The 18,092-nt window shown below is 38.8% G+C and overlaps 1 protein-coding gene across 4 annotated transcripts in view; it reads left to right on the top strand.

The window, feature by feature from the left end:
* INO80D (INO80 complex subunit D) overlaps positions 1-17,761 on the top strand; it is a 79,563-nt gene extending 61,802 nt beyond the window's left edge. For all 4 annotated transcript variants that reach the window (XM_062190216.1, XM_062190220.1, XM_062190218.1 and 1 more), the window contains exons 9-11: positions 3,800-4,017; positions 4,740-4,897; positions 5,934-17,761. In XM_062190216.1, coding sequence (XP_062046200.1) covers positions 3,800-4,017; positions 4,740-4,897; positions 5,934-7,099 — 1,542 coding nt within the window. In that variant the 3' untranslated portion in view covers positions 7,100-17,761. The remainder of the gene's footprint in view (positions 1-3,799; positions 4,018-4,739; positions 4,898-5,933) is intronic.
* The last annotated feature ends 331 nt before the right edge of the window (positions 17,762-18,092 follow it).

Below are 18,092 nucleotides of genomic sequence, written 5' to 3'. Positions count from 1 at the left end.
CCCAATAGCTTTACATTTTTTCAAAATGTCATATAAATGGGATCCCAGAGCCTTTAGAGCAGGCCTTTTAGAATACACATCTGATCATTTTAGTCCCACAATCAAAAACCTTCTACGGGCTTCCCCTCACATCTAGGATCAAATTCAGATTCTTTTCATGGTCTGTGAGGCCCTTTCTGTTCTGGCCCTTGCACCTTCCTCACTTCATCTCATATCCCTTTCCTCCCATCCCTGGAGTTGCTGCAGCATTGCCCTTCTGATGCTGCCCGGACACTAAGTATGCGCCCACCTCAGGGTTTCTGACCTTGCTTCTCTGTCTTCCTGAAATGCTCTTTTCCCAGGTTTCTGCATGGCTTCCCCACCCGGCTCCCCGTAATTTCATTCAGGTCTCATGAAATGTCACCTCACCAAAGAAGTCTTCCAGCGCCTGCTCCTTGTCAGCTTTGTCATCATATTCCACCTTATGTTTCTTCCTATCGTTAATATAACATTACATTATTAATTTGCTTATTTGTTTATTGTCTGTATCCTCCTAATAGATTGTAAACTTCACAAGACCAGGAACATTTTTTATTCATTGCTGCTTAGAACAGATATGCTCAGAAAGAAATCGTTGAATAAATCAATGGTTAGGCACATGGCAAAGACAGGCTAAGATTCAGAGCCAGAGTTGGCCCACAAGGATGGGACGGTGGTTGGCAGAAGAGGTTCAAACTGTGGGCAGTGCAGGCTGGCAGGCGGCACTTAGTATTTCAGCAGGAATGAGATCATCCAGCAGGTGGTTAGCTGGCAAGTGCATTGTCCTGACACAGGTAGAATGAGACGAGGAAGTTGGGGATGAATGGTGGTTCCACTATTCACTAAAAGCTAGATGAGCACTTGGCACTGGGAAAGCCTCTAGTGCAGGGGTGAGGAATGTCCAGCCTTTGAAGGCATTTGGTCTGGCTGTGCCAAGACAACTGCAGGTAGGGCTCGGAATTCAATAAATCTATAGCAGGCAACTTTTTTTAAGTTGATCATCTTGTATGGCCTGCTGACGATGGGCTTTGGCACAGTAAAGGTTCCACACCCCCTGCTCTAGGAAGTGGGGGTTCTAGCTCTCTGGTGGGGCTAAGTGAGAGACTGAGGAGAGCAAGACAGGGTGTGTTCCATGGGCAGTTCCTGGCATATGGCCAAGGGTGTTGCAGGGCTATAGGGCATCAACCTAGAAGAATCATGCAGGAGCCTCAAACCAGAATTAGGTAGTCACTGGGAGTCTTACAGCTGAGACTTACTATGTACTGGGGCTACCTCTTTCTAACTTCTTCCTTTCTAATATTTGCCCTGGTGCTGAGGGAAAGCCTGAGATGGTTGCTGAGCACAAGGTTGGATACTAGTAGTTGTTCATTCACTATTTCTTGAATTTCATAATAAAAATAGACATCAGGTGGTGAGCCAAAAAGAGCTTCAGCTCCAGGAAGCAGCCTCTTTGTTTTATAAATTCATGCAATCTGCAATTTTTTGTCTACATTCAAGTATTTTAGTAGTATTAACGTTCTTTTAGGTTGTCTGAATTTATTCTTTCTTATTTTTATTTCATTTGATGCTAGTGATAGTTATTGGTCTTGAAATATTGTCTACAGGCATCTGACATATCTAGTTACAAGACTTATCACTGATTGCATTGAGTCAAAGACGGCATCAATTGCAAACCAAGCCTTATATATCACCAAGGAAGGGAAAATGTTTCTAAGGATGCAGTGCTTTCTTATTGGTTTAGTTTTGTGCTTATTAAAAAAACTTTGTTAAAATTTACTTCGAGAGATATTTTTATCTTTAAAGTCATAAAGATTTCTGTGCCACTTGATAAGTGAAAGGCAGTGTTTTCTACCCTGATCAGCTATAACATAACTTCATCTATGTTGGGATTATTTTCCTTTCTTAATTTGTTGTTGCTTAGCAAAAAAAAGTAACGACAGTTCTTCATTAATAACTATTTGATGCAGTAATATCAATTTTATACCCTGCTGCTCTTTGTGCCTTTCTGCAAACACAAATATTTTTCCACCACATGTAGCATCAACAATGCACATACCTCAGTTTGAATGGTACCAGTACAAAGAGCTGTAGCCTGGTTTGAGCATGTGTAGGCAATTTCCACTGTAATGACAATCTTCTCGCTGACAGCGTTTATAAGATGCCAGCAATTGTAAAATTGTTGCAGAGATATTAAAATGTATATGTTAGGACTGATAAAGATGGTATCTCTTTCTGTGTGTGCTGTTATAACAGCATACTGTAGACCAAATGGTTTATAAACAACAGAGTTTATTTCTCACAGCTCTGGATAGTGGGAGTCTGAGTGTAGGATGCCCGCATGGTTGGGTTTTGGTGAGGACCCTCCTCCAGGCGGTACCCTGCCAACCTCAGATCCCTATGTAACAGAAAGCCCGCTCTTTGGGGCCTCTTTTGTAAAGGCACTAGCCCATTCATGAGGGCTCCATTGTCCTGCTGAAGGCCTCACCTCCTAATACCATCACATTGAGGGGTTTAGAGTTTAATACATGAATTTTGAGGTCGCTAGCCTTCAGTCTGTGACACATAATAGACACATCTTGTGTGTCTCCTCTCTCCCTTTGCCTGCAGCAGGTATACACAGCTGTGCCCTTATTGTCCTCTCTCTTTATCTTGTCTCCCTGGCCCATGGAAATTACTTGAAGGGCTTTTCTGTGTCATAGATTTCCAGCTCCACATCTCTAGCCCTTTATTTCTGTGCACCCGATGCTTTCTTTGCCTCCTTAGCCATCTGCATTTCTCAAACCACAAGTAAGCCAAAGTGAATTCCTAACTTCTCTTCTGAACCTATTGATGATGTGTCATCTAACAATCAGCTAAACCAGAAATGCTGAAAACATTTTAGTTTTGTAATCCCTTCATCTTCACCATATTCCAGCAGCTGTCAGGTCTTGAGAATTCTATCTACAAAGGCTCTTTGTTTTACATTCCTATTCCCCTTGTGCTTAGCTGTTTATTTGGGTTGATTATTGGAACAGGCCTTTGCTCGAAACTACTGCTTCTGTTGCTTGCCTCCTCCATCTATCCCCTTGTATCCTTAACCTGGAAGCTAATCATTTTAAAACATTCGTTTGTGCTCCTCTTCTCATTAAAAGTGATTCCCATTGCCTTTTAAATACAGTTTAAAATGTGTAACAGGATTTCCAAAGTCATACAATCTATGGTGTCAAGTTTCTTTACAGTTTACTTTTGTATTTCATCCCCTATTATACCCTAAGCCACCATCACACCTAGTTATTTGCTGGTTCTTTTCTCTTGTTTGTGACATTTCCTTTAGCCTAGGCTGATCTTCACCTTTCTGCCAGCCATTTATAGTCTTACTTACCCTTTAATTCCACAAAACTAAAAATAATTTTCCTTGTGTGAATCCCTAGGAGGTGTTTCTATCATCATTGCCAAATTTTTTTGTACTGTATCTATGTATACACTCATGCATGTTTTTCCTATAGGAAAGCAAGTTCTTTGAGAGCACAAATTAGATCGTCTCTCTCTCTCTCTCTCTCTCTCTCTCTTTTTTTTTTTTTTTGGTTTGCTTGTAGTATGGCACTTAATATAGTGGCCTTAGATGCAGAATGAACTCTTTGTGTTGAATTTGAGAATTAAGTGAATATTTTTTGTTTTTAAGTTATTCATATGTGTAGCTTTAGGCATTGCATAGAGTATTAAGAAATATAACAAGTATTTTTAATAGATTATTTTCCCCCAATAATCTTGGTTTCCAAAAACCAATTTATTCATCCCAAAGGATAATTTCTTGAGAGGCGATAACTCCCGTAAAGTTCAGCACCAGCAGCAGAGGAAACCCAGGAAAAAAACCAAGCCTCCTGCTCTTACCAAAAAACACAAGAAGAAGAGAAGGCGTGGACCTCGTCGACCCCAAAAGCCCATTCCCCCTGCAGTCCCCCAAGGGAACCTCAGCATGCCCACCAGCGTCTCACTGCCAGTGGAGGCCTCTCAGATCCGGTCAGTGGCAGCACTGGGATTTGCTTTTTCTTTGTGTTTTCTGATTGTGCTCAGAACATCAAGTGTCACATGGTTATCGTGATGTTGATACTAGGGCTACAGAAGCCATTCTGTGGATCAGTCCAGCCTTTTGACAAATTGGGGTACAGATTTTGCTAGTATCTGGGTTAGATCTAAAATAAAGCAGATACTAAATTTGAGAATTTAATTAAGTTCAAATTTTTCTGTTTGAACAGAAATTACAGAAACAGTCCATCAGAAATATGGTGTGTTATTAACCTTGGTAAGGCGAAGCATTTTAACTGGATGAACGGGGCTTCTGTTTCAGCTCAGCGTTTAGATTTTAACCGTTTATTTCTTTTTTAAAAATTATTTTTACCAGATTTGAAATCCTAAAAAGAATTAAGACATACTCAGTCCACCAAAGTGATTCATTCTACTAATTTGCAGTAGAGATACTGTCTGGTAATGATTATCTTCTCTTAGTAAATGGAGGAGTTGTACAGAGATGTGAATGCTCATGCTGGGGGTCTGTCTTTGCAGTGGCTCTGCCTTCACATTTCCTCCTCTTAAGATAGGCGACTTAGTATTTCTCATGTTTGCATCCAGTATTTAAAAATCTAAAAGGCATTAGGCTCTTTTCATTTTGGATGAGCTTATCTTGGTGGCATTGGTGTGAAGGTGAAAGCGTTGTAGTGGTACCAAGTGGTCATCTTTGCCAGGAGCCCGTCCACGCCAGAGCTGAGTGCTGATGAGTTGCCGGATGACATTGCCAATGAGATCTCCGACATTCCACATGACTTGGAATTGAACCAGGAGGACTTTTCAGACGTCCTGCCGCGGCTACCTGACGACTTACAAGATTTTGATTTTTTTGAAGGTATGGTCATATTTTGATTCAAAGAAACTGATTTTTAATATGAGTTTATAAGAAGGGACAGAGTTTTTTTTGAGATGTGTTTTATATGAAGTCTTTGATAATAAATGGAAAATGTAACACCATTAAAGCTACTTTACCTTTTTCAGAAAGTAAAATATAATTTGCTTGACTGTATTATGGACTTAGTAGATTCGTAGTTTGCTAGCTAGGCAAACTATTCCTGTAAAATGAATAATTTTACTTGAGTTTATTTTTGAACAAGGACATTTAAAATATGAGTTTACTGAAGTCTTTTAGGACTGGCCCTGTTTTAAATATCCCATCCTGAATAGAAATTGAAGTGCACTTTTCCAAAAGTTTAGAATTCCAAGGTAATTTCCCCGGTTACACTCTTGGAATGTTGCTGTTGCCATTAAACATTGAATATTTCCATAGTGATTTAATCAAGTTCCTAGAAGTAGATTTTTTTATATATTGGAAATACAATTCAAGTAATTCTTCCTGTTTATAAAATGCAGTTGGGATTAGAGAATAAAGCAAAAGCATTTTGACAGATAACTCAGGGCATGTAGTGAGAGCTTTGTATTGTGCTTGTTGGTGTTCCCTGCAGCGGGGTAGAGTCTAGGCTAGAAAAAGCAAAGTGGACCACTCTACACAGCCTTGTGTCTCAAATCTGAATTGATGCTTTCTATCTCAATGGCATTATTATAATTTTAGGTAGAAACTTATATGATTCAGTGGTCACCACAAATTTAAACTGGTAACCCTTAGAGTTCCTAAGAATGTCACACTTGGATAAAATAGTTTTGGAAGAGTGTTATAAATAAATTGAAGGTGGTGATTCAGCTTAATATCAAAACAGCTGACTTTTCAGACCTGTCTTCACTTTTCCCTTCCGAACTCAATTCTTGGAAACTTCTCTTTTCAAGAAGGATTCATATCCAATAGACTATTGTTGAAAAATAACCTAAATGTGTGATAGCTATGGATAGAATGGATCAAAGCTCTACTGACTTGATGGCTTTTGTTGACTCAGGAAAGAATGGAGACCTCCTCCCGACTACCGAAGAAGCTGAGGAGCTTGAGCGGGCCTTGCAGGCTGTAACTTCTCTCGAGTGCCTGAGTACCATTGGAGTACTTACCCAGTCAGATGGTGTGCCAGTCCAGGAGTTGTCGGATAGAGGAATAGGGGTGTTCTCCACAGGTACTGGAGCTTCAGGAATCCAGTCCTTGAGCCGAGAAGTCAACACGGACCTAGGAGAGCTATTGAATGGGCGTATAGTACATGATAATTTTTCTAGTCTAGAGCTGGATGAGAACCTGCTCCGTTCTGCTACCTTGTCTAACCCACCTACACCCCTGGCAGGGCAGATCCAGGGGCAGTTCTCTGCCCCAGCCAACGTTGGCCTTACTTCTGCCACTCTGATCAGCCAGAGTGCACTTGGGGAGAGAGCCTTCCCAGGACAGTTTCATGGACTTCATGATGGCAGCCATGCCTCCCAGAGGCCACATCCTGCCCAGCTGCTGAGCAAGGCAGATGACCTGATCACCTCACGACAGCAATACAGCAGTGACCATTCACACTCCTCACCCCATGGAAGCCATTATGATAGTGAGCACGTGCCGTCTCCCTACAGTGACCATATCACATCTCCCCATACAACATCCTACTCTGGTGATAATATGGCAGCTACCTTTTCAGCAGAGATGCCCATCATGGCGCAGCACTTGCTCCCAACCCAACTTGAGGTGCCACTTGGAGGAGTGGTAAACCCCAGAACTCACTGGGGAAATCTCCCTGTCAACCTTGGAGATCCCTCTCCGTTTAGCAACCTTCTCGGCGCAGATGGACATCTTCTTTCCACTTCCCTATCCACGCCACCCACCACTTCGAACTCAGAGACCACACAGCCTGCCTTCGCCACCGCAACCCCCAGCAGCTCCAGTGTGCTTCCGGGGTTGCCACAGACCAGCTTCAGTGGCATGGGGCCTTCTGCTGAACTAATGGCCTCCACCTCTCCCAAGCAGCAACTCCCTCAGTTCAGCGCAGCCTTCGGCCACCAGCTGAGTTCTCACAGTGGCATTCCTAAAGACCTGCAGCCCAGCCACAGCTCGATAGCCCCTCCCACAGGCTTCACAGTAACAGGTGCCACAGCTACAAGTACCAATAATGCATCTTCCTCTTTTCCCTCCCCTAACTGAGTGTGTCTGTGCATTTGCAGGCAGGTGGGGAACCCGGCATTTTCTTTGTTTCCTCCTTAGCACCCGTGTCCCCTTTTCCTAATGAAAATTTTAAAAATACCAGGTGGGGATTCGAGGGGCACCCCTTTCCCAGTTCAGCAGGTGGCCCTGCGGCGGACCTTGCTTCAGTGTTCACGTGTGCTCCTTAGCACTGGTGCTCATTCCCTCCTGGCAGGTCCACGCAGTCCCGGTGGTTTTCCTAGTGGTTCAGCACAGTGACTGGATAGGAGTGATTTTCAGCAGCAAGTCCTAGAAGTGGAAGATACCTCAGATAACCAGTGCCCTTTACTATTTCCTAGTATTCAGATCAGTGCTTTCCATTCTGTTGCCAGGTTTTTACTTAGGTGGTTCGATTTAGAATGATCTATTGATTGAGTTCCTGGGTAAGAGGTAGCAGGTGGCATGTACTGGAGGCAGGTCAGGGCAGTGACTTAGCACTAACTGTTAAACACTGCAGTGAGGCCGGGATGCCATTGCCATTCGCAATCGTGTTTAATGGAAAGGAAAAAGTCATCTTTGGCTGTGAATATGCATACACCCACACATGTATTTTTGTGCAGTACAAAATGCAGCTGTCCTGTTGGTTTGTTTCCTCCCCTCCCCCGGAATGGGTATAAGGCTCTTTCCTCCTTTCCTACATCTCACAACCCTAATAAGGATAGTCATTTTCCCCACTCAGTTAGCCGAAGTTTCCTGAACAGGGAGGTGGCAGTCTGATCACGACTCTTTTCTGCTAAAAGTTGGCCCAAGAAGAAATGGACCACAAAAGGCTGCATTTATGTTGGCGGCGTGGGGGTGTCAGGAGAAGCTTGCCCGGAGTGACTGCCAGGCTGCAGAGGTTCTGGGGTCTGGTCACTTGGCCTCTTCAGACATGCATTTGTTTCTAAATCTCTGTCATGAAATACATTTGTGAGATGTAATTAAAGAAAATATTTCGATGTGAAAAAGCAGGATAGGTCAGATAGATTTGAGAGATGAAATCTGTGAACTCCTTGATCCATTTTTTGCTTTTGAATTTTTCATGTTTACAGTAGTGATTCTTTGGTAAGATTTGTAAAATGTTGAAGACACTTGTAGAATCAGTGAACCAGTTGTGAAGTGATGTGTAATATCTGAAGGATGCACATTTTAAAGTTTCTTTCAAAACAGAATATGGAATTTAGACATAAATTTTACCCACCCTTTGGTACTTTTAAAATAATTTAAATACTTAGGTTTAAACAAATTTGGACATAGTTTTGGGAAATTTTTTTAAAGTACCAGAATTTTAGGTTTAAAATCATGTTGGATAGTTTAGCAAGTTGGTGACTATGAAATGAATATGTGAGGTTTCTTCTTGCCTGCCTCCCCCCCCTCCCCCAGAGAAGGTAAAGCTTTTAAAGGCATCTCTACTCTGCTTTTGCTAAGAAGTTTCATTGTCCTCTGAGATACCATTGGCTATTTATACCTGAGTCTAGTCTAATTTACATACATATATATATATCTATATTTTAAAGGATAGTAGAGAGACATATCTATTAATGATGTGGTACAATAATTCATTTGTCAGGGAATATTTGATTTTAATTCCTTTCTCATAGGTAAAGATTTGGATGTATTTTCCTACTTCCTGTATGTATTCTCTATGCCATGCTAGTTCTAACCAGTCCCTTCTTTTCAAAGCTTTTCTTTCTCTGCTTTTTAAAGGAATGATGGTGATCAGCAGGCATTATGCAGATACCACGTGCCTGATATGGAGGGGAAATGTCACATAACTGTATAAATAATCATTATATGCCCTATTTTGTATTTATTGAAAGTTTTTTTTTGGGGGGGGGGCCAAAAATATGTTTGTAATATATTTAGTTTTTTTTTTTAAATCATGATAATTGATTGGAAGATTTATTTTTAATAGCTTTGCCTTTTTTGCAGATTGAGAAATTTCTAAATTATAAATTATGTCACAAAGCAAAATTATATTTGGTATCACCATAAATTTCTATTCTGAATGGTGAGAACAGATAATTTGAATATTTCTCACCTGTAAACTTATGTTAGTAAGCTTTTTTATTTTAATGTACTGTAATGAAATGATTAAGAGTAGTGACCTCTGCTCAAAAGTGTCATTTAGTTTGCTGATCTATTTTCCTATCCCATTGTAATCATCACTAGAGAACTGTTCCTTGCCAGCTGTTTGGTGTAGTCTGCATTGTGCACTAACTAAAGGTTGCGGCAGAGCTGCATATTGACTGCCTCATCAGCCCTTCTTTGCCAGTGAAGGGAGTCATGGGTAGTCAGTTGGAACTGTTTTTGGCTATGTGTCCCTCTTATTAGCTGCTTAAAATTCTTCAGTTATGAAAACTGAGTTTGCAGTAAGTTGCACATTTTATAGTTTGCAATTTTCTGTTTTATGTGCATTTAAAAGCCCTTCTCTGCTTTCTAGTAAGGAGGCATGAAATGATCAGGAATGTTGCCAGTTACAGCTTCACACCAAAAACTTTGACTCAGTTCATTTTTGTTTAGATGCCCAGGGTGATAGCTGAGGAAGGGGCGGTCTTAGAAGGTACCAGTGTAGAGTTGAGGACTTAGCAAAAACACACTTCTCTGCTCATTGCATCTACTTGAAATCAAATATCCAAGCTTGCTGTGTGCTTTGCTCTTGTTTCTTTTGAGCCCTCTTTGGAAGAGAGAAGAACATCTGTAAGCCCAGAGATATCATTATGTTTTTCTTCCAGCTAGTGGAGCAATTCTAGTCTATTAGTAGTAGGTTTGCTATTAATATATAAAGAAAGGATTGAAGTGTCTTCTATTCCAGAAATATGAAAATTAGGGTCTTTTAAAATAGCACTTAAGCTTTCATAAGGCAATACTGGAATCAAAAACTAATCTTGGGTAAGGTCCTAATTAGGTGGAAACTAGCTTTTATTCTAGGTTTAAATGTATGAGAAACAGTGGCAAAGAAGGTTCACTCTGTTTCTGCAGTTCTTTGGGACCATTTCTAAAGGCCAGTTAGATTGTGTCACTGTGAGTTCATTTACAGAGTTGCTGCAGTTAATGGGTACATTCTGTCCCCTGAGAATCTGAATTCCAATCTAATGTGTGATAGTCCCTGGCTCTGAACTATAGCATCTGAAGAGAAGATGGGCTTTCTTTCCCTCACTCTCTACATAGCTATTTATATTATTTTAATAAAAGTACTTAAGACATCATTTGTTTTTCTTCTGTAAAAATGGCTTAGCGATTTGCACATCGGGGTAGGTTGTGTAGCTACAAAACAATTGACAACAGTAAGCATCAAGTACACTTATCCAACCAAGAGACAGACTATGCAATGGAAGGAATTTTCTAATTATTGTGGCATAGCTTATACAGCAAGGATTATTTTCTCTAGTAAGCCTACCCTGTGTGATACAACTGCTTTGTAAGTGATTTTCTAAGCAATTTCATGTTGAAAGGTGGTTTGGTGTGTCTAGTGTCCCCCTATGAAAAGATAATAATTGAATGAGAAGCAAATAGTAGGTATGGAAGTCAAGCTGGAAATTTTTTTTAAGTTATTATTAAAAATTAATGCTGCCGTCATTAGTGGCTTAAGGCTGAAGAAAGTTATTCTTTCTCTTTGCCAAATACTTATTTATGATTTATTTCTTACATAAGCCTGGTCTCTCAACTAAAGATTAAGAGTCATCATTTTCTGTCACCAACACTACAGCTTTTCCTTCTCAGAGCTTACTCTCAGCCAGGATCACAGCCCCCAGGAGCAAGGGCGATGCTTTGGCTGGGGAGGAAACCATCTCCGTGAAACACACAGGCATCCTGCCGGTGCAGTGCTCTTCCATGGAAGAACTGACATTGCTGATGAGCTATGCCATCCGGCTTTTTGGAGATTGGCATTAGAACGTGAGCATGTGTAAGCCACTGCTGTGCTGTGGGTTCACTGCTCCCTGTCTGTTGTCCTGCCTGTGCCCTGGAGTCCCAAGAGAGCAGTGGTTGAGAGAGTTCATTGGCGGTGCTCATGGGGCTCTTTCCTTTACTCCAAGTCAGTTCAGGTTGTGGATTGGTATTGCAGAAAGGTGAGGCTGTTAACACTAAACTCACTACTTAATAGATTTGAAATTCATGGAAAACTGTTTTCAATATTTTGTTTTCAGTTTCTTCATCCTTATGAGCCTCTTAAAATTCCATTAAATTCTGTTCTTAATCTGGTAAGTGAAGAATAATAGAGTAGTCTGCTACATGGTCAACAAAATCTCCAGTTTAATGAGGCAATTTAGAGGATTCCTTGAAAGAAAATTTAGTCATACTGAACAGTATTCCCTGTATCTCATTCATTGCCAATACCTGCATTGTTCCAAGGATATTTTTCCTGACAAAAAAATGCATTTCTGGGGAGAAAGATATATATATATATATAAAACATCTATATTATATATAAACATAGTATATACGCACACTATATATCTACACATATACACATATATAGGGTGTGTGTGTAGATATGTGTGTAGATATGAGAAAACAGATTCCTCCCCCCTCAGTAAGTTGAAAATAACTGAATCTTCATTGTACAGAAAAGTAAAACAACTTAATGACTACTTAATATCTTGACCTTTTACAGGCTTTCCTATAGGACATTCTGGAGGGAACCAAAATCATGTTTAGTAGTAAAAAGGTAACATTTTACATGCTGTCTTTGAAGAGATTTGTAAGAAAATACCAGTGAAGAACGTATTTAGGTATCTCTTAAGCATTTTCGCCTGACCAGTGAGTTAGGGAAGAAAACGTAAAACATACATGAATAGTTAACATCTTTTCTAATAACCAGTGTCATTGATGCTATGATTGTGGGTTAGACTTAAGGAGCCTTATTTCTAAATAGCAAAAATCGTTTTTCACTCCAGCTCTTACTTTGAGTTACCTTTCCTGTCTGTTATACAGAGCTAATAAAAGGAAATGTAGCATTTCAGAGAGAGAGAGAACAAATTTGGTGTGACTTTCTTCATCCTGTGTCCCTGAATATTGCGAATATTCAGCTAGTTGAATGGCAGAGTTTTTGGTGATGTCAAGTTTAGCCTGAAAAGCATTCTTAGGAGAGAAGAACTTAACTTGTGGGAAACCATGCTGGGCTGCACAGCTTTCCTCCTCGCCTTCTGCCTACTTGCCTCTCCCCGGCCCCAATACAGACATGTACGTGCACACACCTCATCTGTGCTCATCTTGGCCGAAGAGTAATGGAGTCCTCCTCTTTCACTTGCTCTGTTTTAATTTGTTTGTTTCTTTAAGCTGGGGACCACTGAAGTAAGGTCTATATGCACCCAAAGTTCCCTTGGAAAAATTTTCAACATGCAATGGAGAAGGCTCCAGTGCAACTAAATGCCACCCCATTGCTTTTACTTGGGGAACAGACTGATTTGCCCTGAAAGGACTCCAGCCTGCATCGTTAAGGTACAGTTGGCTCCAACGAATTAGTGCTGAAATGATGGAAAGTTGGACACTTATTGACATTGTCTCCGTCTGTCTGGAAGGGTTGAATCAGTTCCTCTCAACAGTGACAGTTCTTTTCACTGTATAGTATTGAGTATGTCTCAGGGATTCCTTGTGGAAATTAGGGCAGTTTTTAAAATAAGACAATAGTTTTAAAAGAAACTAAAGGTGACTCATCATTGAAGAGAGCGCACGAAAGAGAAAACATTTGGTTTCATTGCCCACAGTGTCTTGCATAGGACTTTTTCCTTTCTCCTTCAGGCTCTCATCTCAGCTTCAGCGTACAGAATCCTTTCCCATCATGCACAGCTTTAAAACTTTTATTTAAAAATTTCCTTCCCCAATGAGCTTTCAGAATACTTATTGTAGATTTTAAGAGAAAAAGGTATATTAATTTATGCTATTAACATCACCTCATAAATTATAAGTTTTATACTAAAGCTGTATTGAGTGTAATGAATTATGTTGCCTATGTGTTTAATAGCTAAAAAGTTATATATGAGCTTCTTTTTTTTGTTTTTGTTTTTTGTTTTTGTTTTTGTTTTGACAAAACAAACTAGTGAAGCACCTTTTTACACTGGATCTCTGCCGTGTCAAGGTGTATAGCTATCCTTTGCTACCTTGCAGATATATAAACTGAAAGGATATCCTGGGGCCTCAAAATGTAGAACACCTTTAGACCATTTATTGCTCATACAACTGTTGAGAATCATGTTCTTTAGTAAATGATCTGTGGTTTACACTTAAGATGGCTAAAAGCTTAGTTACAGGGTAAGTAAAAATACATAGATCAAGAAAACTCCAACTACTGTAGCTGGAATTTGTAAACTAAGTTTTTAAGACCTCTTTTATTTCCTATGGATTTATTTTTTAATTTACAGTTCATTCTGTAAGTTGGGAAGTAAAATAGAGAAAACGATAAATCTAGATGTTCTCAGTGTCTTATTCAGGAAATTTTTATCCCTCCTCACTAAGGAATTCCCACTGTGACTTAAAAATAGAATTAATTAAATAACTCGTGTGCATGTATATGTCTGTGTTTTTACACACATGCAAAAGTATACATCGGGGGCACGTGTGTGAGAGTTATGAATGTGTGCTTATGTAAAAATAGAGAATGGTAACCAGATGTATTGTAGAAATATGATTTATTTAGTTGAGGGTATTAAAGTTACTTTCTCATTGTCTCTGTTGTATAAATACACCAAATTCTTATGTTAAAAGGCTAGCTCTGATATCATGTGCATTTTATTTTAACCTTTGAATTAATTTATGCTATGTTTTTAAATTGATGTGAGAAACAGTAGATTCTAAGACCAGCCTCTCACTTTTGAGCATAAAAATAAGAGGGGTAAAGAGAGAGAAAGGGGTGGGGGGAGGGAGAGAGACTCAGACAGGAGCTGTGTTTATCTATTGGGGTGATGGGACCAGAGACCTATTGAACTTTTTTATGTTAGTAATAGATTTCTTCATATTCTGAGTAATAAAATGTTGTCAATTGTCTTTTCTTGGTAAAGTTAGAAGGAGTCTAGGACTTTTATAAAGAATTCTTTGAAGGGGCTGCTTTGTTTAAGGAGTTGGTGGGATCATTTCACTGTGCATATTTCAAAATTGAGGTGATTTTAATTACTTGGAAAAAAAATTTTTTTTTTTTAATTTAGTCATTTGTGTTGTAATTTGCCCCACCCCCATACTTTGGCTATAGGAAAAAGTATGCTACCCTTGACTTTTACCTAATTCATGTGGAATTTTTAAAAATGCATTCCTGTATTTTAAGTGTCATTTTGCTATACATTCATTACTGGGATATCTGGTTGTCTCAAACAGTGAAAACTAGAGTTGTTATTAAATGCTCCAGTCACATTTATTTTTAATATTAAAATCAAGAACTTTGGAATATGTCAAAACAACTTCTGATAGTACAGCTGAGTTTGTAGTTGTCTTTTGAAGCTCCATTTACTTCATCTTAGATACGTTCAGGATCTTGGAAAGCTTTATATGTTGCTCTTTTTTACACTTGTGTTTTTGTAGCATCTCCCACTCTCATTACTCTTGCTTTTGGATTTTAGAAAATCTGCATATTTCTTGTACATATGCATGCAAACGAAAGAAGGGAGTTTGTACTGGTGCCATTTCTCCCTTCAGTTGCTGGTTAATGGGATTTGCTAGAATAAATTCTCCCTGATTGAAGGGTGAAAACAGACCCTTTTGTGTATATCTGTACAGAGATGTGTGTATGGGATGTGGTGGCACTTTGCTGAATGTGAACTTGCCTTGTCAATGGAAAGATTGAAAAGTATTATGTTTATTTATACATTTGTATAAATCTATATATACACGTATGTATATGTGTGTGTATAGATAAAGCTATATACATATATTTCCCTTAAAAATGTGTGTGTATAATAAGTAAACAGACCTTGTCAAACTCTGGATTATTCTGTGAGACAGAGGTGATGGTATAAACACGTCATCGGAGCATACTAAAATGGAAGTCCTGTGGGTTATAGTCTTGTTGCTGGTTATCCTAAATGAACCCCGTCTAACTCCTCTCACTTCAGTTCTATGCTCCATCTTCACTGCATTGTTCTGGTCCATCTCACTTAAAAAATAAGTTGTCCCCCTCCCCAGTTATGTCCTTTCTAGCTAGAAGCGCTTGGCTTAAGCACATTTCATTAATTTCTTGGTTGTTTCCTTTTAAAGATTTTTATCTCTGAAATGTTCCCTGAAGGTGTTAAGTTGTAGTCATGTTTTCTATAAGAATCTAGTGAATTGAGTAGTCATCTTTGTCTCAAAAAAACAAAAAGCCAACATCCAAACAAAACCTGTTTGAAAGTTTTACCTAGATGATTTTGGGATATTTGACCAAAGCTGAAAAAGAATACAATTAGGACTTTATAATGGATATTAGTGCCAGGTTTATTTTCATACTTAACTGTCATTTAAAGTTTGATTTACTTTGTGGTTTAGTTAGAATTTTACCTCTGATTTTAAGGAAAGCATACAAAATCATAGGTAAGCCTCGTGAATTCTGTAACTAATTCATTTTTCTCATGATGAAACTGCTTTGATGAATTCTTGTGTAATGACTTCTGCTCTATTTCCTTTTGACTTTTCTTACAGTTGTGACATTCTTTTTTAACTTTGCTGCAGCTCTCTAGAAAACTTGCATCCCTATATATTGTGCCTTTAAAGCTCTTATGCACACACAGACAAAAGTGTATATATACATGTTGGGGCATGTGTACATATACTTTGGTATATACTCACACAGTATGTCTCATATATTGTGGGAGTGGATATATAGATACTCAGAGGCAATGCCTTGTTGCTCTCTGGATATATATGTATATAAATAGTGTTGATATGGCTGTATATACACATGTACATGGATGAGTTTTAAATGGCAATCTTTTACATTTAGCAAAATGCTGCCCCTACTGGAATATTGTCACTGCAATGGCAGTTGTATGTAATGACTTAAAATACATTATCAGAAATTATTTAAGAACATTTAAAAGTCTCATCTGAAGACACCCACACATTATTTATTTATCTTCCTTTTCCTTTTTTGTTATGTATTTTTGACTGAAAGGGAGACTTTTTAAAATGCCACCTCTCCCATGAGAGACAAAGTTCACTTAAGGAACTCTGTGCATTTTTCCTCTTTTTGACATGGAGATGTACCGGGAACCAGCCTGTTTACTTCAGTCATAAAGTGATCCTAATATTTCCATTAGTGTGTATCATCCACCATCTCCTAGATAAACTTAATTCACCAATTTGCCTCTTCCTTTCATTAATAAATAATGATCATTAAGATCATTTTGCCTGGGGGGAAGTTAACTACTCTCTTGCTGCAGGGAAATATATCACCTAATTGTTATTCTGCCTTGTTCAAAATTCAACTTTGAAAAAAGACAGCTCTCTCTTGAAACTGTCTTAAGCACATTTTGCATTTATTTGGTTAAAGGTCTTCCCAAACTATTTATTTTTTTTCTTTTTTGAAATTACTCCAAGTTGCATGTACTTGACAGAGATTTAATTCTTATTCCTCACAGCTTCTGGTATTTTTCATTAGTGTATCAGTGTAACACACTGAGTGCAAGAACATGAAGGGAAAAAACATTAGATATCATTTTATTTGTGATGATTTGGCAGCAGATTCCATCTCAAGACCTTGCAGAGAGAAAAAGATAGATAGATGGTCCTAAATTCCAAGATGTTACAAAAACTAGTGGAGTGAGAGTACCCCAGAAGACTAAATTACAGAGGTTGGGGTCTGAATGATTTCACAGAGCACCCGAGCTGGTACTTGATATCAGAAGCAGCCTTTAACAAAAGCCTCCTGACTCTTGTATGGTACTAACTGGAGGGCTGACATGTAAGTTAACACCAGGTTGCAGTGGGAAATCAAAGGTGAGGTAGCTTATTTGAAACCAGTAAATGACAGACAGGTTGGACAGTTTTCAAGTCGCTTCTAAAAAAGTAACTGCATGGTAGCAAGGACTAGCAGTTCTCAAAGCCTTTCTTTTTCAGTGTTCTCATTCACCTTGGCACACGTAAGCTTAACAGGCCATACATTAAATCTATATATATATATATATTAAAAAAAAAAAAGCTGCTTAAAGGGAACTTACAAACTGAGCATCTTCATTTCTGTATTTAATAGTGGCTGCAAGCTTAGATATATGCACAAAAACCAGGAGCCACTTGTTTGTGCAGACGGGAGAGGGTGAGGAGGAGTTGGGCAGGTCTTGATAGGAGCCCCCAGTTCTGGTGGAAAGGCCTATCCATGGCATTGGGTGTGGTGTTGCTTGGGGGGACCACTTCTTGGGAGGTGATGGGCTTTTCGTTTGTAATTTCCCTTTAAACAAGAAGAGACGGCTCACATTTTCCATCTATATCTCAATGAATGTACTGTATTACTGTTTTAAAAATTTGATGAATAATAATGGATTGGTCTCCTTTTGTTATCTGGTCCTTGTTTAATTTGTTTAAGGGTTTTTGTATACAAAAGTTTACATTTTTATGTATATTTTTCTTGTGTAAAAACTGATGTAATATGTGTATAAAACTCTGTATGTATTATCTGTATATAGTGTGACAAAATGATTTTTCTTTCTTTCTTTTGGATGTATTAATAAATCTTGCTGTGAAGTAGCTTTGTGTTTGGTGTAATTTCCTTTTCCTAAATATTGGTGGATTCTGCTAATCCAGGGTAGGTATTTCCCTCTCTTTTCATTTAAACATAGCATTTTCTTATATGTTATATTTTGTCAAGAACCCTAGAGAGATAGAGGCATGGGCTTCTGTAGTCTAACAGTGATTAATATTTATAATAGTTGTGGATCAATTAAAAAACAACAACAAAAAAATCTTTTGGAAGTCAGAGTTACAAAGAGAAGATACACACACACACACACACACAGATCTTCCAGCCACTGGTTCACTTCTCAGATGCCTACAATGGCCAGGGCTGGGCCAGGCCAAA

This window comes from Lepus europaeus, chromosome 1 (assembly GCF_033115175.1).
Source record: "Lepus europaeus isolate LE1 chromosome 1, mLepTim1.pri, whole genome shotgun sequence".
Taxonomy (NCBI): Eukaryota; Metazoa; Chordata; class Mammalia; order Lagomorpha; family Leporidae; genus Lepus; species Lepus europaeus.
This window is presented reverse-complemented; position numbering and strand designations above follow the sequence as displayed.